Here is a 27,610-nt window from a genome sequence, read left to right on the forward strand (position 1 = left end):
TATTCTCCTGACTGATCACAGTTGCACTAGAAAAAGCCTGTTGCTTTTAACCATGAACTTCTCAAAGCCACAACCCAACAACAAACTACGGGTTCTTTTCACAGGTTGTCCACGGTTAACAAATCATAGTTTGTAAGTGCGGCTGGGTTCAGACAACACATTCACCCATGGTTCAATGCCATCCCCAACTCAACAAGTCCAGATGCTCAGGGCCATGGCCCAGTGCTAAGCAAGCGCTCTCCTCAGGTGCCTGGTTTGGAAGTAAACGGTTGAGTTTGCAAGGGGGAGTCTGCAAGAAAACATTGGACAGGCGCCTACCACACAATTTCCACATTTTCGTTTCCATTTTGCGCCTACTTGGGTGCTGAATATTCATTGGGCTGGTTTTCAGAGAGGACACCCCCTCATTTTTTAATACAGGATTCCACAACCCCAACTTCCCCTGAGCAGGGAACTTTCCCCTCAAAACCTTTTAGCAGCATGAAACTTTTCTCAGCAACCATAATTGTGTTCCACTCTCGTTGGCAGCCGCCATCCTAGGCCGCTATTCAAAGGGGAGATTTGTGGGTCTTCACTGGCACAGGGATGGGGAGGAGAGTCTTAGATTTTCTGTCTCTGGAACAAAACACGTCTAAAGAAGGGCTTGGAGAAGAACCCCAAAGGAAGTCAAGGGAGTGCTTGTCCTGCCTCATTTCCTACCGCTTCACAATTCAGGGCCTTCCTCAGCATGGAGGGGAGGCAGGAGAATTTTCGGCCACTCGGGCAGAAATCTGCACACTTCCAGTGGGGGTTGTAACACATTCCACCACCCCAAACACAGCAAGCCCAACTCCCCCAGGGTGTGGGTGGCAGATTATGAGAAACGACTGAAAGGCAGAGGCTTGTTGTAACTAGTTTTGCCGGGAGGCATTCTGGACTCGGGAAAACCTTGTGCCATATCCGACCCCCTGTGGCTGTGCCCCCAAATCCCACAAAGATGCACAAGTCCGACACTCACACTGTGAGACAACAGAGATAGATGCATGTACAAAGGGTCCGTTAAAGAAATGAATTAACAAAACTCTACCGCCAGGTACAAATCTTCTGGTTATCAGGAAGCAGAACAGCAGTCTTCCACTGAGTAAGTCGCTCACTAACATGAGAAAGCATGAATCGGAGGGGTGCCCAAGGTTTCGCTCGTCCTAGGAACGTGTCTGGGTGTTCAAACTAGGGGACAATCACTGCACTATTTTCTACGGAAAGGTCAACAGGAGAAATAGGGAATTGTTCATTGCGTTTTAGAGGTCTAAGAACTTGTAATGCTGGCTTGTACCTTAATATTGTTAGCCGCTGAGAGAGTCCCATTGGGCTATTGAGCGGCATATAAATGTGAAAACAAATAATAAATAAATAAGAAGTGCCCAGGCCTGAATCAATAACAGCCAATGAGAAATTTTCAGCATTTGATTGCTCCAAAGGAGAAAAATCAAACATCATGTTTGATACCTAAATAAAAGCTTCACATTCAGAGCCAGTACCAGATCCCAGGGGCTCCCGCAAACAGGTGATCAAGCCCCCGATCCGGCCTGATCACCCGAGAAATGTTCATTTTACATTGCTTCTTAGCCAGCGCCCAGTGAGATGCAGACTCAGAAGGATCCCAAAAGCTTCTCGGGAGTCCCCAGTGTTTTTAGGGAGCCCGTGTGAGAACGTCAGGGGTGCTTTCACAAGATGGCCACCACGGAAGCGGCCATGGGAGCGGGTGGCTTGCCCCCTCATTAAATGGTCGCTGTGGAGACACAGCCCACGGCAAAATTGCAGTTTCCAAAAGGGAAACGGGGGAGACTGAAAGAAAAGTCCAGGTCCACAGAAGAAGCGGAAGGCCTGAGCTGCAAGAGAAATGAACCAACCCTTCTGTTTCCCAGGGCAGTACTTTGCTAGCCTCGTTTTCTTTTCAAGTTTCACTTCTCAGAAACCTTAAGAAATGCAGTAAGAATCAGGGGGAGCCAGGTGTCCGGCAGGCGCAAAGTGAGGTTTTAAGAGGAGAGACATCCACACACTGGGGACCCCAGACTGAGAGCAAAAATTGATCTGGGCAAACTGATCCTCAGGCAATTGTGGCTCAACTTTCCGCATAAAGGGCGTATTCTAACTTCTCTCTTTCTCTCTCTGTCCCAATTTATTGGCCGTGTGGAGCGGGGGCACATGTGGCTTCTTTTCTCTGGAGTTTTTTTGGTGGGAGAAGCCGAATTCCGCCTTTCTCGATGAGCCGCATGTTGGCATTTGCACCGGGGTGGGGGGGCGGGGGACAGACAGAAGCGGCGACACAGTTCCTCCGGCCCCGTTGGCGCATGCAAGGGCCCCCGATTCCTTTCCCTTCCAGAAACAAGAGCCCTCGGGGGCCATTAGTGCTTCCCAACCTCCAGAGGGGGTTGCACAGGGTGGATTTAAAGCATCCAAGCACAACGAACAGATTTCACTCACAGAGAGGACACCGTGTGCGAGAAAGAGGCCAGAGGGCAGCGCAAGGCCATGCAAAGCCGGGACCCTGAGATGCAGCCCCTCAGAGGGCCCTGGCACGCAGCGCCGAATGCCCGGTTAGGCCAGGCCAGGGTGCCCCCATGTGGATCCGGGAGGCCCAGCGTGCGACACGGGCGGTGCTCTGGGTGGAACAGGGCAAGGCAGAGAGCCGCACAGACAAGCGGCTCGCCCCAAATCTCCTTTCCATCCACCACAGAGACGCATTTCTCGCCATATCCTTTTGTGACATGCCAAAACGGCAGAGCGGTGCGAGGTCGTACTGACAATCATGGCGGGCCCAAAATTTACAGCCACCAGGTAGCTCAGGCGAGAGAGAAAAGAGGTGGGTGGAAACACAGAATGCTTCTGCTCTGGCCCTTTTAAAAAGCCTGCCTCTCAAAGTAACCTGAAAAGCCAACCTGAAGGAAAAGGGGGGGGGGGGTGTTATTCCCACTTACTGCCCAGTTCCTTCTCTACTAGTTTCCCTCCTCCTTCAAAGCCTTTTTGCGCAAGGTCCTGTGGTCTAGGAACATGAAAGGCCTTTCAATTTCTTCAGACACACTCACAAGCCACTGCCATGCCCAGTTTCTCAGCCAGTCTGAAGCAGGGGTCTCTTTGCAGCAAAAGCCCAAACTTGAAGACCTAAGCAGCCAGGGATCCCCTGCCCTGCCCTGCCCTGCCCTGCCCTGCCCTGCCCTGCCCTGCCCTGCCCTACAAGCCGAACGGGACAGAATGCCAAAGCCACCGTTTGCTGGCCGAGAGCTTGTCCCTCGTGGCCAAGGAGATGAGCAGGGCAGCCTTGCACTGCAGGCCATGGACAGCAGCGCTCGCCCCAAGCGCGGACCTGCCGCCGAGCACGCACACAGCCCGGGGTGCGGAGTCTGCGAGAGAGGAGGAAAAGGCCGAGCACTGCCAAGGGGGCGCGTGCCGAGACCAGGCGGCAGAGGCAGCCAAGCGACCCTCGCACGGCTACAGGAGACGGGCGCTGGACCCAACCCCTGGCCCGGGATGCTGCTGCCAAGCTGCACGAGGCGATGCCAAAAGCAGGCGGTCCTGGCTGAAGCCGCACGCAGCTGCACACCCCCCAAACCAGCGGGGCCGAGCAGGGAGCCACGGGCTGCCCCACAGTGGGCGGCCTCCAGAGGACGGCTGCCTTGCCTCGCCAGGCGCCGAGGCATCCAGCCTTTCCGACGGGGAGCCGAGGCCCAAGCTGGCGCCGTCGCACGCTTCTTGACGGGACATGACCTCTCCCTGCTTGGCAAAGTGAAGCCAGAGCCCGGGATTCTCCCCTTTACAAAGAGGCAGGTGAGGCCTTCGAGCAAGAAGCCCTCCTGCCCCTCGCCCACCTGCTCGCTCAGCAGGCTGAGCCCACGAACACGGAGGACGTGGCGCCTGCTGGCAGCTCTGGCATCTGGCCCAGAGCAAGGGGCAGGTGAACAAGCAGCTTGCAGAGGTGCAGAGGAGAAGCAAGCCGGGGGGCTCCAGCCCGCCAGCCTCTGCTGCGGCGTGGGATCTTGGCCATTATGCTGACGCTCCCTCAGCCAGCGCAGGGGCCTTTCACGCACCCTGGCCTGACCATCTGCAGCAGGGCAGCCAGAATCCTTGTGGTAAACCTGGTCTACCTTCTAGGGCTGCTGGAAGAACAGATGCGGTAAGGGATGCATCGAGGGTGGAGCACCTCGGGTGGCAGGTGTGATCCAACGATACCTGAAGGATGCTGCTCTCTCAGCTTGCTCACAGCACGACAGCCAACGCCAGTGCTCTTGCGCTCACTCTGATCCAGCAACACAACTGCTGCCCAAATGGGCCCTCTCGGGGTGGTCTGGCCCCGCTGCCTTCCAGTCACGGAGAAAGTCCCCTCAAGATCCTCCCCTTTTATTCTTACAAGTCAAACCTGCCCGGTGCTTCCCCCGTGATTTGAGTTCATTCAGATAACCAGGATTTGAATAAATTATTCTGTGGGGCCAAATTGGACCAGAGGAGCAGGCTGGCCTCAGACGAGGGACTTCTGTGTTCTTTTCACACCTGGATCTTGACAGGTGCAGGAGAATACACAAGTACCTTTGGGGAATGTTCCTTTGCCACTGCTCAAGAAGAGCAAGGAAAAATGTGGTGCAAAGACCTTAATATGTCTTTGGCCTTGGACTCCGGCCCAGTTTGCTTTTGGGAGCGGTCATGTCCCGAGAAGAAGGCCCCAGCCGCCGACTGCACGCCCTTTGAATTGAGTTCTCCACGACGGTTCCCGGCACGGAGGCAGCCAGGGCTGCACGAACGCGGCAGCGAGGCTTCGGAAGGCACCGCCAGCGCACCCACCTGCAGCTGGCCCAGGCAACAACACGGCAAGGACGCAACCCGTGCGAGGCAAAGGCGCCCTCGTACCTCTGAATCAGAGCTGCCGACTCATGTTCCTGCTTCCGCCTCTTCCTCTCTGCGTAGCCCCTGAATGCCCTGGGAAACCAGTTTCAAGGCATTAAAACCAAACTAGAACAGCTTCGAAAACTGGGGGTTACAAGCAGGAGAGAAAAACGACAGCAAGAGCACACACAGAGGACAGAAAAGGAGGGTGTGCCACTCCCGGGGTCCTCGGGGAGAGGAAGCGACGCAAGCCACAAAACGGACCACAAACGCGGCTGGAAGGGGCTGAATGAGAGAACAAGGATGCCAGGCACGTGTCGAACGCTGTTTGTGGGGGGGGGGCGTCAGAAGCCACAAGGGGGCATGTCACAAGAGCAGAGGGGAGGAGAACCACGTCTTCTACGGATGTCGTAGCTGCAGACCACGTTGTCTTCTCTTTTCCCCTGGCTACACACCACTTCATGGAATTCACAGTAACAGAAAAATTGTGTGTGTGTGGGACAATTGGCACACCTACGCTGCCATCACAAAAACTTCTGGAAAGGGGAGAAATGGAGAGGAAATATTGAGGTGAACACAGGTTTTGGCTAGACATGAGGGGAAACGTCCGAATGGCAAGAGCCATTGGGCAAACGAAGAGACTGCTTCCGAGGTAACAGATTTTCATCAGTTGGAGGCATGTAGGCAAGACTGGAGGGCCACCTCTCAAGAAGGATGTAGCCGCATCATGCACAGCAAATCCTGCCTTGAGTAGGGAGTTGGATGACCTCCAGTGGTGCTTTCAAATCTACAATTTTATGGTTGTTTAAAATAGAACAGATCAGCAATAGAAAAGAAAGAAGCAAGCTTCAGAATTTGGGAGATATAAGGGATCTTCACTTAATGTAATGCCCAACAAGTTTCAGTGAAAACCTCCTTCAGGGCACAAGATTTCAATGTGCACCAGTGTTTTCCTCTGCCCTCCCTATCCCTTCTTCCTTGCATGCCATAACTTTTTAGAGAGTTCTTGTTGCTTGCTGGCTTGGTTCAGTCTTCAGGCCGCTGAGCTCTGCTGCGAGACAAGCCCAAGAGTACACAGGCAGTAGGAAAGGAAATGGGGTATATTCCTGACATTACAGCCATCCAGATTCAAGAGCTGGTGCACAGAATGTGGCTGGGTTGCTTTTATTCCTTTTCATGTAGCCAGATATAGGCAAACGTAGCAGGAAACTGTGGGACCTCACCCAAAGGGGCCAACAAATACTCAGTAAAAGGGAAGGCAAGTCTCTGGGGGTAACAACATACTTACGAAATGCTGTCCATCCAAGCAAAAGCAAAGAGGCAGGGGGACAGAAAGAGAGCGAGAGAGAAAATATTAGCAATAAAGCCCTTTCAGACCAGACCTTTTTCTGCAGTAGGAAAGCACTTTGAAATTCTAAATTGAAAGGTAGGAAAAATTGGACACCAAAGATTCATTAAAAATCCCCCAAACTACATTTCGGAACCACAATGTTTCAAAGGTCTGCCCAAAGTAATTGCAGGAAGCAAAACCACCAGAGTCAGGGCCAGAGGTTAGTAAGGGAGGTGTGCTTAAAAAAAATGAGGGAATTAACACAAAACCTCTGGACAGACCAGGGTCCCAAAACGGTTTCACCTCACTGGGCACATCTGGAATTTTGAGAGATCACTTTGAGCACTCTCACAAAATGTTTTAATTAATAAATAAATAAATAAATAAATAAATAAATAAATAAATAAATAAAAAAAATGGCAGCACGAGGAGGGGGACTTGCCCGTCCCTAAAACGGCTGTGACGATAATGCAGTGGAAACGGCTGGGGCCGAAAGAAAATTTATTTGCTCAAGAACCAAAGCCCAAGGCATAAGAGGAGGCCTGAGTTCTAAAGCACAAAGACACTCCTTTGGGTCTAAACAAAGATGACGCTGCAGGGCAGGCGCAGGGGAAATGACTCATGAAGTGAACATGACTGGCTGAGTACAAACAAGAAAGGAGACTGGAGGGACAGAGGCCTGCGAGGAGCTGGGGGGGGCACCCCTCCTCCTGCCTCCCCTCCTTCCCCCACAACTTTTGGCTCGTTTTCCAGGCTGTTCCCCATTTTTAAGTGGCAGCTTTTAGCTGCTAGTTAAAGCAGGCCGGTATCGTTGGGATCCCCCAGAGCATCTCCAAAGTGGAAATCTGGCCCATGGGCTGGGAGAGGCTCAGCAGAACCCTGCACAGGGGCAGGTGATCTGAAGAAAGATTGCAGCTCCGGAGGAAGGGAAGCACAGATGGGGACGTGGCCAAACAGGCCGCCGTTCACGCTCACGCAACCCGCAGGGTCCCTTCACCCACACGCAGGCACACGGATGCACACCCACCGCTCCTTCTACTCACGCTTGCATAGCTGTGGTAGCTGTTTGGAAAGTGAAGAGGTTCTCCTTGGGAAACCAAGTCCTGATGGGAACGTCGTCTGGGAAGAGAACAGAGACATGAGCATCCCAGTGGGGAGCAGAGGTTGCAAACACGCGCTCCTGGGGAGGGAAGGGGGCGCGTCTTGTGACGCGTGGCTGGCTGCATGCAGAGCCAGAGGTCACAGGGTCACAGAAGAGCAGAGCTGGAAGGGGCCATGGAGGGCATCGAGTCCACCCCCTGCTGTTGCAGGACACCAGTTCACACCATTCCACTCAGGTGGCTGCCCAGTTTCTCCTTGAATGCCTCCAGTGTGGAAGTGCCCACCACCCCTCCGGGCAGCTGGTCCCACTGCCGTATTGCTCTGGCAGTGAGGAAGCTTTTCCTGATGCCCAGCCTGAATCTGGGTTGCCACAACTCAAATTGATTATTCCATGTCCTGTGCTCTGGCATCAGCAGGAAGAGATCCTGACCTTCCTCTTTGCGATAGCCTTAGAGGTACTTCTAGAGGCACAGAGGTCAAGTTATCATGTATGTATGTATTTAAAACTTTTATATCCTGTCCACTCCTGAGGTCTCACAATAAACAGGGTGGAGCACAGCATCCAAATTAATTGCCATACAATAAAACCCCACATTAAAATCACACTCAATACTCAAAATACTGGGAAAATCAAAAGATGTTGGCCCGGAGCTGAAAGAAATTAAATGTTGGTAGCAGGCAGACCTCTCTCGGGGCACGTTCCGTAACCAGGGCACCACTGCAGAGAAGGCCCTTCCAGGTAGCCACCCTCACAATCTCCTTCAAGGAGGGCTCCAGAAGAAGGACCCCCAACCCTGAGGCCATGTCCCCAGGGAGAACCCGGCCAGGCAGGCAGCAGGATGGCTCTGTCCCAACAAACCAAGCCCAGCAGTTCGCATCTCTGCCAGGTACGGGGGTTTTGCCAGGTACGGGGGTTTTGCCAAGGGAATGGGTCTTCATTGCCCATTCCAGATGGAGCCACCCCCGAATATCAGTGGCAAACGACTGATGGGAAAACCCATTCTCTCCCCAACTCGGGAGGAGGCCTGGAGCTCCAGCTCAGAGCAAAGCTGCAAGGCCGAGAACGACGGCAGGCGGGACCGGCAATCCTGCATCACGCCATGTTTCTGAAGGAGAAAGCAAGGACTTTCTTTGAAGCCCAGCCCTGAAGGTATTTATTTATTTTATGTATTTATTTATAAAATGTGTATGCCATCCAATTACTCGCGGCTCTGGACGGCTTACAGCATAGATAAACTGATGACCCACTCTGGCTGCAAGTTAATAAACTACAACAAGAACATTCAATATTAAAACACATTAAAATATTGATTAAATAAAAAGGTCTTAACCTGGCGCTGAAAAACATATAATGACGGCGCCAGGTGGACCTCTCTGGGGAGCGCATTCCATAGTCTGGGTGCCACCGCAGAGAAGGCCCTCCTCCGGGTACTCACCCTCCTAATGTCGTTCACAGAGGGTTCCCGGAGGAGGGCTTCTGCTGCCGATCTCAAGGTGCGGGAGGGCAAATATGGAAAAAGGTATTCCCTTAGGTATCCTGGTCCCAAGCTGTTTAGGGCTTTATAGGTAATAACCAGCACTTTGAATTGAGCCCGGACTTCGATGGGAAGCCAGTGAAGCTGGTAGAGGACTGGGGTTATGTGAGAGTAACGCCCAGTCCCCGTCAGCAACCTGGCTGCTCTATTTTGCACCATCTGAAGTATCTGGACTGTCTTCAAGGGCAGCCCCACGTAGAGCGCGTTGCAGAAATCCAACCGGGAAGTAACCAATGTGTGTGTTACTGCCGCTAGGCAGTCCTCCTCCAGGTAGGGACACAGCTGATACATTAGCCGAAGCTGCTCCTCAGCACCACTGTCACTTGGGCTTCCAAGGACAGCTCCTGGTAGGGAAATTCACAGTCACAAGACGCGGCAATGGCCTTCCAAAGGCTTTAAAAGCAGTTCAGACAAAGGTTTGGTGGAGGAGAGGAGGGCCATGAAGCATAATGCCGAAATGTCATTCAAAATTTTTAAGGTTAATTGTGTGAATGATTCTTTTTTGTAAGCCGCCCCGAGGCTTTTTGCGAATGGGGCGGCATAGAAATGTTTTAAATAAATAAATAATGGTCATATGTGAACCTCCCTGTTCAAGAGCAGAATATCTTTGCAGTGCTCTCTTAGTGAAAGGATCAGAACGCAGCCCATCTTGTCCAGCAGCCTCTTCCTACCATGGCCAAACAGCTGCCACGAGGAACACCCAAGCAAAGCACCCTCCAGCCCATGTTCCTCAGCTGCTGGAGTACACAGGCATACTGCTGAAGATGCTGGAGGTAGCCTATGGCCATCAGGACTGGCAGCCCGAGAGCCTCCTTTGGCAGGAATCAGTCCCACCCTTTTGGAAAGCCACCCAAAGGGGTCACCACTGTGCCACTGCCAGCCGGGGAATTCTGGGAACTGCCGGCCATCTGTCTGCCTAAGCCTCACGGGACGGCATGCTTATGGAATTAATTGCCATCAGCTGCTCTATGACCATTAGCACGGGTGCCACAGGGGGGGAAATTAGATCAGTTCACAGTGGCTAATCTACAGGCAGGTAATTACGCGGATAGCTGATTAGAATCTCTTTTTGCAGTGCGAGGCCACCCTCCAATTACCAGCTGCTAGGAACACACGGACGCGGTATCTTATTGCCAGCAAGGCATTTTTGGGGACACCTGCCTGTCCCCTCCCGAGACAGAACAGCGGCACCGGTCCGGTCCAGCGCAGCAGCCGCGCAGGCCACGCTCACCTGACACTCGGTCAATGCTGTACATCCTCTCCAGCTTCTTCCGGCGCCAGCTGGCCTCGCCAGCCTGGTGGTGGTGGTGGTGGTGGTGATGGTGGTGGTGGTGGTGGTCCGGGTCAAAGCCGTGCTGCGCGGGAGCAGCCAGCTGGGTGCAGCCAGGACACTCCTTGGAGACCTGCCGGCCGGCCGCCCAGCTGCTTTTGCAGTGCCTGCCGATGCTGTGGGAGCTGCCGGCGTTCTGCAGGGGCTTGCCCTGGGAGCACTCCTCCTCCTCCGCGTCCTCCTCCTCCTCCTCCTCAGCCTCGGCCCCCTTGATGACCACCAGCTCCATGCTCTCGCTTTGGTGCTGGGACAGCATGGGCCCCTCGCCGGAGATGGTATAGACGCGTGGCTTGGGGCCCTCTCCTGCCAGCTTCTCGCCACGCTCCTCCGAGAAGCTGCTCTCGAACTTGCCGTCGGAAATAAGCGACAGGCGCCGTTTGTTCTGGGCCGCCTGGTGCATCTCCGGGGAATCCTCCTGACCGACGTAAGATTCGGCCAGCAAGTGATCTGAAAGGAGGAGGCAGGGCGCTCGACAGTGTGAACAGACACACCGAAATTGGCGCTTCACAGTGCAAACAGCCCGACGCGCAAATTCACAGAAATCTGCATACAGACCTGGAAGGGATGAATCTGCCCATTTCAGTTTCTCTCTCCTCTCATTTTCTCAGTCTTAGGTTTGATTTACCCGACACTGAGATTTTGTGAAACTGTGCATGAAAATACGCTAAGCTTTTCTGGTGCGCATTTCTCCTAGTGGGAGAAATGCTATTTTGCTGACATTTTTGCCTAACACACTCTTGTTTCGGGCAAGCCATTTCAGTCATCGAATGCACCTTTGAATGTTATTGGCAAACCTCTGACTGGTGAAGTCCCTTGCAAAATTCAGGAAAGCGCAAATGGCGGAAAGTGACTGCTTTCTGGTTGCATATTGGTCTCATAGAGCAACAGTAGGCCAGTCCAAATTAAAATAAGAAATGGACGATGTTCTCCTCATCCCCAATTTCTTCTGATTGTTTACTGGAAATGCCCCAGAGAATAGAGAGCTTTTGCTAAAGAAAGGCCCGTGTTTTGGAAGTGTGAGCAGAGGAGGAGTCTGGCTTGCCACAATTACCACAAATCAGAGTGAAATTTTAATGCCAGCAGTATTACGAGCCTAAGCTTTTGGGAGAATTTTCTTTCAAATCAGTCAATGGTTTATAAATATCCCAGCAAATACACCTAGGAGGTCTAAAAGCTTAGAAGTACAAAGCAAAGCAAAGGCTCTCAGGCAGGAGAATTCTTAGCCTGATGCTACAGTCAATTCTTCCCACACTTCTGAAATAATTGCAGCGAAACCTATCTGTACATTATGCAAATCGTGCCCATGAGCCGGATATTCTGTTTCCGCGGACCACAGTTTACAGCACCTTCTCTGAAACACACGCACACAGTCCCCACATGGGACTTCTGGACTCCGCCATACCTGAACCATTTTTACCCTCCGGATGGTTTTGGGAGAGGTAATCTCCAAAAGGCCTCGCCGCTCTTCGGGTTGCCGGATGCGCAAAGGCGCAGGACAGCCGTGAGCAGAAGAGAAACAGGAGGGAAGGGGTAAGAAGGAAGAAAACAGGAACATTAGTGACATCTTTGGCAAAGCCCCAAAACACGTTGCCACCTGCCGTCTCTGCTCATGGAAAAGGAGTTTACGAGGGAAGGTTGGACACAGGAGAGCTGTGATGGGATTGCGCCCTGTTTTACTCTTTTGCCTTAAAGTCCACGCTTATGTTTCTTTCATTCTCTGCGGTTCAACAGCAACGTCTTTGGTGGTTTCATGTAAACATAAGTGGTGTCAGAACTCAATTTAGGTAGAAGTGGATTGAATAATTTTTCTTTAAAACGATAAAATGGTTTAAGTATCCATGCCACAAATATGAGGAAATTTCCCCCTCGGTCGCAGCAATGGGGGTCTTACCAAGCAAATTGGCGTGACAATTTCCCAAGCATATGCCTCTCTCCCCCTCGCTCTGCCTCCTTTAAACCAATGTTCCCAGGTCTATATTTTGGCTCTGCATAAAAGGATTTAGTAGGCACACGATCAATGGCTCCATTCCCGGAGGAGACAAAATGGAGAGATCCCAGCAGCAACCCGAGACCTTAGCACTTATCCCATCCGAGTCCATCACCATCACAAAGAACATGTTTTTTGTCTTTTCTGGCCTACATTCTTTGGAAACAATGGTCCTGAAATTTTAATATTTCAAACACTGAACGGCTTCACTAAAAGCCAGCCACCTCTCCTGCCTGCGGTGCGAGCCCTTTGCTAGCCAGCCCCCGCGGACACGCTGAAGGCCTGTTCGGCAACACTGAATGCAGAGCCTTGTTAAGAGCCACGGCTAGTCCTGGCCCCTGCCGGGACCCCCGCAGCAGGGGCCCTCCCACACAGCCCCCTTCTTCCACGGCGAACGGCTCCCTTCCTCGCCGCCTGCTCCAGCCGAGGTGGAAAAACAGAGGTTTATAGGGAACGCTGGGGCAGGGCAAGAGGATTCGGACCGCCATGGGTGCAAACAACGCCCCCTAGCTTTGTTAGAAGACCAGGCATGGACGAAGGGCAGAATGTTTGAAGGATGCTCCGTTAAGGGCCAGCGTGGCAGGGCACGGGCTAAGGACCCGGAGTCAAGATCTCTTCTTGCTGAGCTGCGACAACCCAGATTCTGGCTGGTCATCGTTGCCAGAGTAATGCAACAGGGGAACCGGTTGCCTGGAGAGGTGGTGGGCTCTCCCACACGAGAGACATTCAAGAAGAAACTGGGCAGCCCTCTGAGTGGGATGGTGTCGCAGGGTGTCCTGCAGCAGCAGCGGGTGGGCCTGGTGGCCCTCTCGGCCCCTCCCAGCTCCGCTCTTCTGCGATTCTATGAGCTGGTTCTCCTCCCGCCCTTCACAGGCCGCTTCCTCGCCTGCCTCAAAGCCGTGCCTGCCTGCTCCCTTGCTCTCTGTCTGCCGAGCAAGCCAGAGCGAGCCATTCTGAGGACCAGCGCAGTGGGGGCAGGGAGCGGAGGGAGGGGGCCCACGCAGGGCTTGCTCAGGGGCCCTCACGAAGCCACCAGGTGGGCTGGGGCCAAGGGACATCATGCGGCCCCTGCAGATGCCACCGAGCAGGCCCAGCTTTGCGAGGGCTGGAGCAGCTCTTGGGATGAAACAGCCACACCTGCAAGCAAGCTCAGGTGGGTGGGTCATGCCTGCTTCACCTGCCTGAAGCCACACCTGATGGCGCTGCTGGGCATGGGCTGCCACGGGGAACGCCCACAGTCCACCACGAGAAAGGTGTGCCTGCTCCACCGGGGGCTGTGGAGAGACGTCTGCTGGGAATTAATCCACAGGAAGCTCCCCAGAACAGGCAGCCTGGACATCACAGAAACAGAGACAGAGCGAGCCAGAAGGGGCCTCCTGGGCCATCTAGTCTGACCCCCGGCTCCAGCCGGCTCCGCTCATGACACGCCTACCAAGTGCATGTCCAGCCTGTCCTTGGGGCCTCAACCACTTCCCGTGGAAGCCCATTCCATACCCTAGGGGTCCTAACTGTCAGGAAGTGCTTCCTGGCATCCACCCTAAATCTTGGTTTCCTGAGCTTTGCTCCACTGGAACGTGTCCTGCCCTCCACTGCAGGGGAAAAACGGGCATGACCCACATCTGCGTGGCACCCCCTCAAGTTCCTGTACATCACTAACAGGTCCCCTCTGAGTCTCCTCTTCTCCAGGCGGAAAACATCCAGCTCCCTCAGTCTCTCCTCTTCTGGCTTCCCCTGCAAACCGGCCCCCATCCTAGTGACCCTTTGCTGCGCCAACTCCACCCTTGCTCTGTCCCTCCTGCAATGAGGGGCCCAGAACCAGAGGAACCCGGGCTCACAGGATGCCGTGCCAGGGCCTGTTTCCCAGCACAGATGCTGGCATCACCTGCTGCTCCACTCAGAGTTCCTTGTTCCCTCTGAGCTTAGCTGCAACTCTTGCAGCCACTGCAATTTAATTTAAACTGCAAAACCGTCTTGTTCCCTGTTGCAACCCTGAGCCTTTCGGGGCGCCTTGGTCTGGCGCAGACAATTAAAGGCCCTGTGCCTAACCAAAGACCTGCTCCGGTCCAATGCGAACACAGGTGGCTCCACGAAAGCACCTCCACTCCGGGATTCTTCCTGGGGTCTCGTGGCTTTCGGGGCTCTCATGGTGAGCTCCTGCATGCCCAAATGGTCCACGCAGCGGGCCTTTCACAGTGGGAAAGCCCCAGTGCCCAATTCAATTTCGGGGCACTCCTGCAGACCACACTGCAGCGCTGGGCAGAGCCAAAGGCAGCAGCGGCTCCAAAGACCCATCTGCCTACGCAGTTTAGCTTAAAACACTTACTACCAATTAATGAGGCGTCTGCAGCGGGGAAGAGAGCAAAAGCTGGAAAACTGGAAGCATGAGGCTCGCCACTCCTACCTTTGCCTGTAAAGGGTAACGTGTCGAGGGTTTTGCGGGTGCCGCTGCCATGTGGAGGGTGGTGCCACATGCCCAGTGCTAAGTCACTGCGAAGCCGCATTGTGCGTTTAACACTGACCTACATTGGAAAGATTGTTCAAAGTGTCAGAGAACAGAGGGCTGCAAACAGCTTGGAACAACCAGGGCAGTTTCATCGGTGGCCACTGGGATTATGCCTGGCATTGTGCGTGGCTAAATATTCTGTACCGGCCTTCCCATGGGCCCCCTTTTGCTTAAAAACAAACGAATCAACACAACATCACACATAAGATGACTGAGCTCAGCCAAAAGAGTTCCCGCCCTGACATCCGGTCAGAAATCCGGCCTGTTTCTCAGTCCTGCCTGAAGGGCTTACACAGGTTGGGATGTGGTTTTGTACTTGACCTTTATGCATCTCAGCAAAGTTTTTAGCATCTGCTGAGTGGGACTCCTGCCAGCTCCCACAATTTAAGGATAAACCCCAGCCACTGATGCTTGGAACGGGCACCTGTCAGATCCGGAGAGAAAAATACAGGTAAATATGGGGATGTGGCAAGAATGGCACAGGGGTAGCCAGGAGGACGAGGAGCACGAGGAGGAAGCAACACTTTTTAAAAATGCACCATTAAGAATTGCTCCAACATTTAGGTAGCAGCTGGCCGAACAGCTTATGTTGCATCACCAGTTTATAAAAGGAACAACAGAAAAGAACCAGTTCATGGAAAGCTGATGTGTAGCTTTTGCTAATTCAGGTTCGAAATATCAGCATCTACCAAATACTCAGGTCATAATTCTAGATGGAAACACCGGTGAGGAAGTCTGGGAACTGAATGCTCTTGGCAGCAGCAGAAGACGAAATGTATGTTGCAATCATGCAGCCCACAACCCTTCAATGTGAGGCGAACGCTACGGGTGCTGTGAGGCACTGAGGGCCTGGTTACTCGTTCCGATTGGCAGGTGCTTGAAGCAAGAACGAAAAGATTGGCTCAGCGGGGGTACAGCCTAAGGTTGGGGCGGCAGAGGTGGAGAGAAACCTGCAGAAATCGAACCTTCTCTTCTTGTATGAAGAAAGCTGCCAATTCGGTGAGAAAGAAGCAGCTTGGCGGAGACTTCCAGAGGCGAGGCGACACGGCAGCCCTCCCTGGGGCAGAAGGGACGCTACAGAGCGCCGGCAGAAAGCTCCGCCTCGCCTCGCCGCCCCAAGGGAAACCACGGTGGGGGCAACAGCGGCCGAGCGGGAAGGTGCAGGTGTGCAAAGCAGCCCATCAGGTTCCAGTAACTAAGTGATGGGGTTTAGCACAGGAGATGGGGTGTCCAACCGAGCAGGCACAAGATGCTGGAGGGCAAAACAAAGCCAGAGCTCAGCGAGAGAACTCCGTGGTCATGGCAGCCAAACCGTGGGGTGCCACCGGCATGCCTTCGCCTTCCGAAGGCCGCAGCGTTTCGCTCCATGCAATGCTAGCGAAGATGTCTGAACAAAAGCAAGACCCGGGACTTGGTGCTAGGGAAGAAGAAGGTCTGTGCCGGCCTTAGGAAACCAAGCCGTGAAAAGGGGCTGCTTGCCTCCACCAAGCCCATCCTCCACAACGCGGTTCCCATGAAAGGGTGAACCGACCCGCCAGCTGAGAGGCGTGCAGCCGAGGGCGCTGACTTGGGAGTGCTTAGAATGATGCTCAGTCAGGGAGTATTCAGCTCTGGGAATTATCATAGCAAAATTGATCCTAAATATTTTGAAGATTTCTTTTGAAAAGAAAAGATGTGCAAAGGCACGAGAAAGAGGTGCCTGAATGGCGTGGCAAGAACATGCAACCGTTCCCTGCTGCTTTTCAGAACGGTGCTGTGCTCATCCTTCAGGTGCCCCCAAAAGGGGCTACGCCCATGGGGGGGCTTACTCTCCATGACGATCCACCCCGAGGGCCCGGGCAGGGGCCTTCGCCGGGCTGGTCCTGCTCCTCGCAAAGGCATCCTGACTTCGACAGTCCTGCGCTGGACCCTCCATGGCCAGGCACTTAGATCCCGCTTCCCAATCACACTTTAAAGGGCCTGTTTCGCAAGAAGCCTTAAGCTGAAACGCTCTGCAGCGCCTTCCCGGGGGTCTCTCTGAACTCGACTTTCTTCTCAAATGGGTGCAAAACATCAGACCTGCACCTCTGGTTCCTCGTGACCACACCCCCCTCCCTGGCTGCACCCCTTCTCACCCTGACCATCTCAATCATTGCTGGTTTCCCATTTTCGCATGCTTGCACCCCACTCTGAAGAGGCCGAAACGCTCCCGCTAAGGCTTAGTCTCCAGCAGGAGCAAGCGCACGCTGGGCTGGCCACGCCCCCTTCCCTCGGCCACGCCCACCAGAGGACCGCAGCCCCGGGGGCTGCTCGAAAGCCGCGCTTGGCCTGGACCGCGAGAGGTTCCGCACCCCGTCCAGAAGACTCCCGTGGCCAAGCCCTGGCTATGACCGCTCCCCGCTCCCCATCAGCCAAGAGGCTTACCTGCCCCTCCAGTTTAAGCTAACTGCCGGTGCCGCCATGTCAGCCATGGCAGGATCCCGACTGCCTGCGACTCTCTCCTCCCCGGGGCCCCGCGGGAACATCAGCCCGCACGATCCAAGCGCAACATCACCATCGGCAAGCACCCCTCCTCCCTATCAGCTCAAAATGACCCCTGCAGACTTTAAGGCGGCCGTCAGTCTGACTTCCCCGCAAGCCGCTTTTATCCCCTCCTGCCTCACGAAGCCGCCTGGAGACCTCCAAGGCGAGCGGCTGCGGCTCTCTTCGCATTGGGCTGACAAGCATAATCCACTAATATGGATTCCAGATTCTTCCTTATGGACAAGAGGGCTGCCTTGGCTTGTTGCGTTGTCTTGCGCAGCATTTTCAACCTGCTTTCTCCTTTCCTTACTGGAGTCGACACAGAGGGAAGTTTTGGCCCGCACAGGATCCACTCACATGCAAAATCCTATTTGCTCTAATAAATCAAACACGAGAATACACAAGAGTCTTGGACTCTTCCCTTAATGAGCTATCAGCTACAGCTGCATCATGATTTATGCTGATAATTTACATAAAAGTTATATTTTACAAAATTGCCAAAGGATTCACTCATTCATCCTGTAACACCCATCATGGCACTCAAATGGGGTGTGAGCACAGAGGTCCACAGTCACCCCTAACCTTAACTAGATGTGAGTCTTTTCTGATTGAGCAAAATAAAACATTACTATCTTAATTATTTTGGGACAAGATCCTCACGGCTCTGCCACTTACATTTGTACACATTATCTGAGTTCAGACAACATGCTAATTCTCACCCACAGCTGAGGCACAGGCTCGGTCAGCCACCCCAGCAGGGGTCCCAGTGCTAACCCATGAAGGTCACGCATGGTGGTGGCTGGGCTGAGACCCGTGGGGTGTCCACCCTGGCTCCCCACGGCTGGGTTCACCCGCATCTCAGCAATAACTCACGGTTTAGTGCTGACCCATGCATCAGTGGGGCGCAGGCTATCCTGCTGCTGAAACCCAGCCGCCGCCACCAACTCCAGGGAACTTCTCTCCTGTCTTCTGGCAGCCGCCCCTCTCCCTGTCTCTGCCGCCCCCTCCCTCCCTCCCTCTCCCCCACCCAGCAATCTGCCGGGCAGAGTCCGCTCACCCTTGGCACGGTTCTGAGGCAACCGGGTGCAAGGAATTACTGCGAGGAATTAGGCCGAAAGAGGGGGCTGGCGCACAGGAAGGCATTTTCAGACCCCCACGGGGGGCCCAGCAACCAGACCCACCTAATCTTGCTCCCTCTTCCCCCTGCAACCTGCTTGAGGAGGACACACAGGCAGAAGGTCTCTGGAACCGGCTCTGCCCTGTGCCACAGCCTGCCTTCAGTCACACGCAGAATCCGGACTTGTGCCCCCGCTCCCAACTGAAATGAGCCCCTTTTTGGTAAAACAACATTCACAGGTACTCCTCATCCCGTGCCACCCTCTCTTGTCCGCCCACCCACAAGGGCAAAACCAGACACAGAGCTTCTTGGGGCCAAGATCCGGGGAAAGGATGTGTGTTTCTGCAGTCGCCTCTTTCACAGTGGGCTGTGATGCCTTCTTGAAAGGTTGGTGTGCGGGGAAGAACCCAAAAGTATTTCTATGAGAAACATGCCAAATTTTCATTGCCAGCAGCAGCAGCAGCTATAAATCCCAGAGATGTCAAAAGCCGGAGCCGCAGCTATGAGCAGAGATGCTGGCCCCTGCGAGGGTCTCTCTGTCCGCCCGCCCGCCCCCTCGCATGCCTCCCCTTGAGCCAGGCAAGAGCAGAGCGGCCGACTGACACAGGCCGAGAATTTTCCCCAGCAGTCCCAGTAAAGTCAACCCCCCTCAATCCCACATGCAAGCACACCAAATCCAGATTTGTAGCTTCCATGCATTTGTTAGCTGGGCTATTTAATGCATGCACCGCATTGTTTTGGTTGTCCGCGGAGGTCTGAGTCATTTCACGGGCGGCAGTGTGAAAAAGACACACGCCACGTTGGGCATAATTAGTACTGGAAAATAAAACTGTCACGATTGGCCCTGCCCTTCATGGCGTGGCAGCACTTGCAATGCTCTGTGTGGTCCTGGTGGCCTACCTTTGACAAGGCTATTCCTCGGAAGCGGAGAAAGCACAGCGGGTGATCCCGGGCCGGAGCACCTCAGGCTCCGTAGCCAAGGAAGAAGGCCAGTGAAGGCGCACTTGATAGAAGGTTAATTTCTGCCTGGTGCGGAGAAAGTGGACTGGGGGACAGCTTTCCCCTGCTGCCATAACCCTTGCATCGAACCCCCGGGGTCCTCCGTGACACTGAAGGGCAAAAGCAAGCCCTGCGTCATGCAACATGGAGTTAACTACGGGACTCACTGCCAAAGGAAGCCTTGGCTGTCACGTGGAAGGTTATCCATAGTCCCCACTCCCAATGGCCCGAGGCTACCAGAGACAGTATGCCTGTGCGTACCAGCTGCCGGGGAACATGGGTGTGAGTGTGCCGTGGTAGGTTTTCCATGGGCGTGTTTGGCCACTGTATGGACTCGATGCCGGACCAGGGGAGCTTCGCTCTGGTCTAGAGAGGCTTTTTTTACACCCTTCTGTGGTGAATCACAGTTTTGACATGAACCTTCCTATTTTCTCCCAAGGCTGCTTTTGCAGGAAGGCATCTAAGCACAAAATCCAGTGCAAGTTCAGACAGAAAGCGGGACAGCGGCTGGATATGCTGGGGGTGGTGGGCCCTTCTCCTCCTCCTCCTCGCACCAGATTGCACTGTAGGAAAACTGCATCATAACGCTAAAGACCACGAAGCCAGCAAGAGTAGCTCTCAAATCCGCCTGGCTCCCCAATTCTGGTGCTGGAGGAAATTAACCCTCCCAGCCCCCCTGGGGGCCAGCATCCCACCAGGGAAGCCAAAGGAACTGCTGCTGGGGGGGGGGCCCTCACGGCGCCCCAGGTTCCCCTCTCCAGCCACGCTCCAAACGGATGTCACAATCAAGTTGTTTACAAGGACCCAAGTCAAGGTGAAGCCTGCGGCGCACTTAATTGGCCCCCCTGGGAAGAGTTTGGTCCAGGGAATTGGGACCAGAATTAAGAGCTGTGGGAAACCACAGAGGCTTCGAGCTCCAGCAGCCAGCGGCTCCGACATCTCCGAGCAGCCATGGGGATCTCCACGGCCATCTTTGGCTTGGGGGAAGCAGGGGAAGAGCCCGGGAGGAGCCTCCATCCCCAGCATCCCGGCAGTGTGCTCTCCCTCCACAGTCTCCTAGCTCGGTACCACATCGGCCAGCGCTGCAGAAATACACACACACACGTGCCCCCTGCTGCCCCACGTTCTGCCCCTTCCGGCCAGGCCCAGCTGCCGGCACGTCCCCCTTGGACGACCTGGATTCCAGCCCGTCCGGGCGAGATGCACAGCCGGGCCCTGCGCAAACGCCACCCCCTCCAGATGGCGGTCCCTGCCAAGCGGAAGCCACAACACAGGGGCAGGCCATGCGGCGCGCTCCGCATACGCAGGCCTTCGGCAGCCGCTGCCCTCCAGGTCTTTCTGACTAGGATTTCCAGCATATGCAGCATGCTGGAGTCCAGGGATACTGGGAAGTGTAGTCCTAACCATCCCAAATGTACCAGGCTGGCGAAAGCGTGTGAAGACCCTGCCCTGGAGAAATGACCTTGGTAGTTGCGAAGTGACAAGCTACCTGCAGGCTCAGAGAAAGACCAGGGCAAAGCAATTTCTGGGCATTTCAGCAAAGCCCCGGACTGGGCATCTCCAACGTGGCTCCTGGGGGCACTAATATGTCATGGACACCCCTGCCGGCACCCGCCAGCGCCACGACCTGCCCAACACTGACCGCATTCCCTTCTTGGGTCTTGAACGGAAGCCACTGGAGGCAGGCGAGTCACAAAGCGAATGGCCACGCTGCCGCCCCAGGTTTATTTGGATCCCAAGGAGAGGATCCGTCCGTGGGAGCTCAGCCGGACAGCTCTGCTTGGATGTTGCTGGCGCATGTTTCCCTTAATTGCAACAGAAAGGGAGCTTCCTGGACAGCTGAGCCTGCTACAACAGCCATTTAGGAACAGGGAAGCAGGCAGCCATTTTGTGAGGGTGCCCCCAACTTTTACTGCACAATTCCAAATATGCCCACCAATCCAAGGGGGCCAGGAGGTGCTGGATCCAGGGTCCTGCATGAATTTCTACCTGCGATCCACCCTCCTCCTCTCCCTCTACCTGGAGCTTTACCTAGACAGCCAAAACCATACATCTTCCGGAAAATTAGGAGACACGGCTCGGTGGTGGCCGAGATGACTGTGGGGGACGCAGGACGCAGCAACACCTCAAGGGCAGGGCTGATAGGATGACACCCCCCCCCCACAGAGCTTGCTGCTGGTTACACTGAAGCTTGAAAAAGTGCCAGCGCACTAGTGAAAAAAGAAAGATCCTCGATATTTGAGAAAGACGCTCCGCGCTACCTCACCATATGCTACCTAAGCCCGCGAATCTTTGGTTTGCCACTTGAGAAATGAGGCGGTGGCAGGATAATAAAAGTTGAAAACAGAAGCTGCAGATTTCATGGCAAACAAAAGCAAGCGTGTTATCAGGACAGCAATCAATCCACAGGCGTCTGGCGTGCTCCGTTCACGAAGACGGTCGTGAGGTCTTGGGCGTGAAAACGGAGCACCGTGGCAGAGGGATTCCTCTCCAGCCCTCTGACCCTGAACCCTCGCCGTGCCTTGTTTCAAGGAGCAAAGCCTGGCACAAGAAATGCATCCTGTTCATTCCGCAAGGAGAAAACATTTCAGGGACAGATGGTTCCCTCCCATGGTATCTCAAATCTCAAATTTGCCCTATTTCTGCTGGAAAAACCAAGTAAGAAAAGAGTCTTTGGAGAATAAAGAAAGAAGAAAAACATTCACTCTGGTTTTTTTCAGTCATTTTCTCAAGCCTTCACATCTCTAGATGTGACACCAAGAGCTTAAGTTTTCTGCTCTCTTCAATTCCAACGCGTGGGTTTCTCAGAGCCATGCTCGGCCAGTGTTCAGCACCAAGGCTAGATGGATCTCTGGACCTGATACAAGTGCTCCATATTTTTCTACTGCTCTCGTGAGAACCCAAAACTACCTCTCCACTCACCCCCCCCCCACATATAAAAACCCCCTCCTCGTGCTTTCAACACTGCTGGTGCTCAAGTGGCTCTTTTTATTTTACTTATTTATTTTTCGATTTATATCCTGCCTTTTTCCTACAAAGAGCTCAAGGCAGCTTACATCTCCATCTTATCCCCGCAACAACAACCCTGTGAGGTAGGTTGGGCGGAGAAACACACAGCTTCTGCGATTAAAGGAGAGCCATGTGCCATTCACTAATTTGGAACAAATAATTTAGCTTTTCACAGAGGAGGACAATGTGAGCTACAACACCTCCCCTTCGCCTCTGTTTCTGTGTTTTTTGACAAGTGCATCCCCATCACTGCAGGGCTGTTTTCAGAGCACTTCTGAACAGCAAGGACTAGGAACTTTTTTTTTTGGTAATGGAAACAAAGGTTCTCAGCTCCTGAGAATTATATACTCTGTGCATGTTGGGAACTGATACCCCAGAACATGGACCTCTATTAAGCGAATCAGAGATCCTACTCTCGCTGCACATGTAGCAGAGAAGGAATTACTTCTGTTAGGGATTAACAATAATAGCTCAGTACAGAAAGGAAAGCCATAAATCATGAAGAAAGGGGGAAACACAAAGACACGCTTGTTTAGAGCTCTGTAAAAACATGGTTCCAAGATCGTGACCCTCTCCAAAAGAGGTGAACTACCCAGGTTTTTGGAACTTTGCTTCATGACTTCTTGCCACACTTATGTACAATAGAATTTCCGGTTATGTGCAAAAACAGCCCTTTATCCTGGCTTGGGCATCACCTTCTTAAATGTAGCAATCAAAGCACAAAACCCCCAAAATGGCACGATAAGAGCACATGCTCCTGCCCTGCACCAGAGTCTGCTCCTTTTTAATATTGCATTTTTTATCATTCGGCATAACAAAATTAAATACGGTTGAGTCTGCCCTTTTTTCATTCTCTTTCCCAGGGTGCTGGCCCCCCATCCCTTCACTTCATTTTAGAAATGCAGCAACCCCAAATTAACTGCACTGACCGGGAAATACTGAGCTGTGGGACTTTCTTCTGCCTGAACCGGCCCAGGAGCGCTCCATAAATCGCGCTTTGCACGAGTTGCTTGCCTCTTAATGACCGGGCCCTCCGCGAAGGACGCGGTGCCACAGCACAGAGGGGAAGCCATGTTAGTCGGGTTCGTCAAGGGAACCTTGCGGCTCCCTGCCATCGAAGCTGGCCTCAGCTTTGGAGGACAGGGCTGCGCTTCACCGGGTGGCCCATAAGAGAGTACAGGAGAATGAAGGTGTCTGCTTCAGCAGTGTCCTAGCGCACCAGGTGAAAGCTCCCTTCGAAACGTGCTCTGTAGTGCTGGCAGTTCTCACCAGTTCGGTGCCACCTCTGACCTTACTCGTCCTTTCGTGCCCCTCTGCCTGGAGGAACGGCCGGCCGGGAGACACCACATGCCGATGCACCACCGGCGAGGCGCAGAGTGTGGCCGAGTCCCTCCACCCACCTGGGGACCCAGCCGCAGCCTCCGTGCAGGGGGGGCGTCCAGCCCAAGCAGAGCAGCTTCCAAGGCTCAGGAGGAGATTGGCCGCAACTCCCTGGCCGACCTCGCCGACGCAATGGCTGCGCAGGCAGCTCCCCGCCAAGCTCCGTGCTGCATTCACAGCGCTGGAAGAACACCAGCGTGGTCGTGAACTCCTTGGGGCTTTGCCAGCCAGCGGTCCGCCGACGGGCAGCTTGCCAAATGTTTCACACCTCACGTCAGTTGCTATTTCCACCCAGAGCAGGGCGACAGCTGGACTAAAAATACAGAGGGGCGCTTAGGGCTTGCTGGCAGGGCGGGCGAGTAAAGGGGGCGGTGGGAGCCCCACGGCCCCCTGTCCTGCACTCGGGACCGCGCAACCGGGAAGATGCAGGGCCCTGAAGACCGGTGCAGCGCTGCGCTGCGCTGCAGCCAGGGGCACTGAAGAAACTTGGCACGTGAGGAACGCTCGCTCACCGTCATCCCTGACCCCACAGAGGGGGCAGTTTTGCCTAAAATAAGACACAAGAGCCCCCTCCCACAATTCTAGGGCTCGCCAGCACACCCCGCCTACCCATCTATGGTGAGCACTTCCAGCACCCTCGCTCGGGTGCGTTTTGCTGGAGCAGATGAGCAGTGCATTCCGGGGCTTTTTTGGGGAGGGCGGGTGACGACAACCGAGGCCAGCCAGGTGTCCTGTCCCAGCGCTTGAAACACGCTGCTCCTCGGAACACGAGCCCTTCTTGCACACTCGCTCGGTACACCGCCGTGCACAAGCGCATCCTTGCACCGAGGCGCGCCCGGCGTGCGTGCGTGGTCCCTGCCTCTGCAAACCTGTCCACACCTTTGCACAATCTGGACCCTCGCGCGTCACCCACCCGTCCCGTGCACACTCGCTTCTTTTCACACTCGCCCGCACACCAGCCCCCTGCCCCCCGAAAGCCTCTCCTCCCACCCCAATCACCCACCCACCGCGCCCCGAGGCGGAACGGTACGTAGGGTGGCGATTCCGCCGCCGTCCTCTCTGCGCCCTCGCTCACTTTTACGCACGAGCTTTTACGCACGCCCTCCCACTCCTCGAGGTGCCCCCAGCCCCGCCTCGGCACCCCGATCTCGCGACCCCCGTGCACCGGGTGGGGGTCGCAGGGTGGGACTCACCGGACTTTGGCGGCCACCGACGCCACGGCCTCGTTGCGGAGCGAGCGGCGCTTGGAGACGGCCGTGCCCATGGTCCCCCGCCACGCTCATCGCCGGAGGCGCCGCGCGGAGCCGCCGCCGCCGCCGCCCATGCCGGCGCCCCCTCCGGGGCGGGTTGCGATGCTGGCCGTTGCCGCCGCGGGCCGCGCTCAGCTGTCCTCCTCCTCCTCCTCCCGCTGCCGGGCGGGCCCCACGAGTGGCGCTGGAGGAGGAGGAGGAGCCGGCTGATTCGGCCGCCCCTCGGCGCGCATCGCGGCTGCCCATTGACTGCGGCTTCGGCGCCGCAGGAGAGCCTCGGCGGGCGGGGCGGGCGGCGGGCGGCGGGCGGGGCGCAGGAAGCCCGGGCGGCGGCGTGCCTATATTGGGGAAGAGGGGCGCCGCCGCTCGCGGGGTGGGGCTGCGGGCGCACGGTCCGCTCCGGCTGTTAGCATGAGCTCGGGCGGCGCTCTCCGCGGTCCTCGGTCGTGTCCGCCCCAGATCCGGCCCTGCGGCCACTCCTTCCAAGTTTAGAACAAAATCCAGACTGGGTACAGGACTCCGCGGACATGCACCGCGTGGGCCCCGCCGCGCTGCAGGAGGACTGGAAGAGGGTCGCGCCCCAGCCCCAGCCCCGCCCCGGCCTGCTCGAGCTAGGGGCTGCACATCGGCCACCTGCGTGCCTCCGGGGGAGCGCAGTGCGCCCTCCCCGCGCCCGGCCAGAGGCGGCATTCCCGATGCCAGAACCTCTCCCCCAAGTTAAGGGACAGGGTGGAGGAAGGGGAAGGCCCCGCCGCCGCCGCCCCCCCAGTGGCCGTTCCTACGGACCAAGCCCGGCCGCCTGTTTCCCCTGCTGCTAGCAAGACTTCCCAGGCTGCATCTGCGAAGCACCCCCCAGGGATGTGCCTGCGCGTTCTGGGACACGAGAAAGATCCCGCAGCTCCAGCGGGCCGTGCTGGTCTTTCATAGAAGGGGCGGTGCAGCTGTTAGGAGAGCAAGGCGCCGGACTTTATCTTATTTTCTGCTACGGCATTTTTGTGCTGCTCCTTCGCTCAAGCAAGATGGCTGTGGCCCACGGGCTTGGCTAAAAAGACTTGAGGAAAACAGGATGGGGAGGGAAGAGGAAAAATTAAGCACTTTCCTGCGGGGCTGGAGGAACGACCATGCGTCTCCTCCCCTCTCCCTTTGTACAGCATTGGGTGTAGGTTGGGCTGAAGTGCTTGTCTGGATCTGGCTAACCCTGTTCTGCTTCGCTGGTGGATGCATAAAATGCCGAGGCTCCTCTGTAGCCACAAACGCAGCTTCCCTGGCATGCAAAACCAGAGCAAAACCAGACCCTGGCATTTAATAAAGAAATGTTCCAAGCTAGGCTGTCCCTGGAACACGTGCCTCCGGGCAGCTTAGGCGCACTGGTGACTTCTAAGGGCTCTTTGAGGTTATCAACTAGCCACAGCCAGGTGCCTTCCAGATGTTTTGGACTACAACTCCCATGACACTTGATCATCAGCCATGGTGGCTAGGGCTTATGGGAGTCGGCGTTCAAGCTTTCCAGAAAACACCTGGTTGCTTGCGCCAGTCCAACCGCACGCTCAGCACCAAACCTGGAGTGCAGGATGCGAGGCGAGCGTCCGTGGCAGCATTAGCTTGGGCAGCTAACAGGTGTTTGGCCGGATCTGACCCCAAATCCATCTGTTTGCATTCCCTGTCTTTTCCTTCTTGCAATAAACTCAACGTTGCCCTCCTCAATTGCTTTATTTTAACCACCACAATCCTGTGAGGTAGGCTAGGTTGGGAGTGTGGGGCTGGCTGAAAGGCATCCAGTGAACTGCACAGCACATGGGGGATTGAAGCTGAGTCTCCTGATCCAGTCCGACGCTGTAGCCAAGCCACATTGGCCCTTGTGGAGTGGTAGAGCCCAGCACTGTCCCGTCCTGCCCTGCCCTTGGGGTGATCCTCCTGTTTGCTAAACCCAGAAAGCTGGCTTGGCCTCATCTTCTCCCAAAAGTGCTTGCTTTCTCTTCCCAGGGAGCTTGGTCACGCAAAAGAGGAGGGACAGGCATCACGGCGAAGGACAAGCCTCGCTGCCATGCAGAGTCGCACAGCTCCCAGCTGTGGTGGATGCAAAGCGGTACGGCCCTGACACAGAACAGACCTCGGCATGGAAATGGAGCACGAAGGTCAGAGCAGGTGTGTGTGGGACCAAGTCATGATTTTACCCACCTGAAAATAATTCACTCCCTCAGGCCATCTGCTCAACTTTGCTTAGCCATCAGAAACACCACACGCTGTGGATGATTTTGGCAGCCTATTTCCCCCCAGTGCCTGGGGCCTTTCCGGCATAACTTAAGTGCCCTGAAGATGTTGGCTGGGCATAGTTGCCCTGGGGGCTAAACCCAGCTGCTTCCGTGTTCCAGCCTCTGCAGTCCATCCTTTTGAGCTTCCAGCATTACCACAAGTGGTTAGACGGCTGTCCATCTTGCTCGTCTGCAGCATGAGCCTTAAGCTAGGAGCAAGAAGGCCAGGGCAGCTTCTGCTTCAGAAGAAAACCTGTCTGGACTAATTTTTTTTTTAATGTGAAAATTCTCTGCTCCAGCAACCAAAATCCTTTACCAAGGAAAGCTAAATTCTCCAGCTGGGAGCCAAAGAAATTAACAAACAGGTTACTGTGCAAAAGGCCTGCAGAATAGATGAACTGCCCCTCCTCTGTTTTTGGTGTATCCCTGCCCCCAAACTTTTAAGGCCTGCCTGGCTTCTG

General features: G+C 55.0%; 1 protein-coding gene across 1 annotated transcript in view; it reads right to left on the minus strand.

Annotated features, from left to right (window-relative positions):
• NSMF (NMDA receptor synaptonuclear signaling and neuronal migration factor) overlaps positions 1–24,976 on the minus strand; it is a 37,657-nt gene extending 12,681 nt beyond the window's left edge. Inside the window, exons 1-6 of the mRNA XM_044453085.1 lie at positions 24,841–24,976; positions 11,553–11,614; positions 10,052–10,597; positions 7,228–7,303; positions 6,143–6,148; positions 4,879–4,947 (exon numbers count right to left, since the gene is read on the minus strand). Coding sequence (XP_044309020.1) covers positions 4,879–4,947; positions 6,143–6,148; positions 7,228–7,303; positions 10,052–10,597; positions 11,553–11,614; positions 24,841–24,911 — 830 coding nt within the window. The 5' untranslated portion in view covers positions 24,912–24,976. The remainder of the gene's footprint in view (positions 1–4,878; positions 4,948–6,142; positions 6,149–7,227; positions 7,304–10,051; positions 10,598–11,552; positions 11,615–24,840) is intronic.
• Positions 24,977–27,610: the final 2,634 nt, after the last annotated feature.

This window comes from Varanus komodoensis, unplaced genomic scaffold (assembly GCF_004798865.1).
Source record: "Varanus komodoensis strain SLA01 unplaced genomic scaffold, ASM479886v1 scaffold77, whole genome shotgun sequence".
In the NCBI taxonomy this organism is placed as follows: domain Eukaryota; kingdom Metazoa; phylum Chordata; class Lepidosauria; order Squamata; family Varanidae; genus Varanus; species Varanus komodoensis.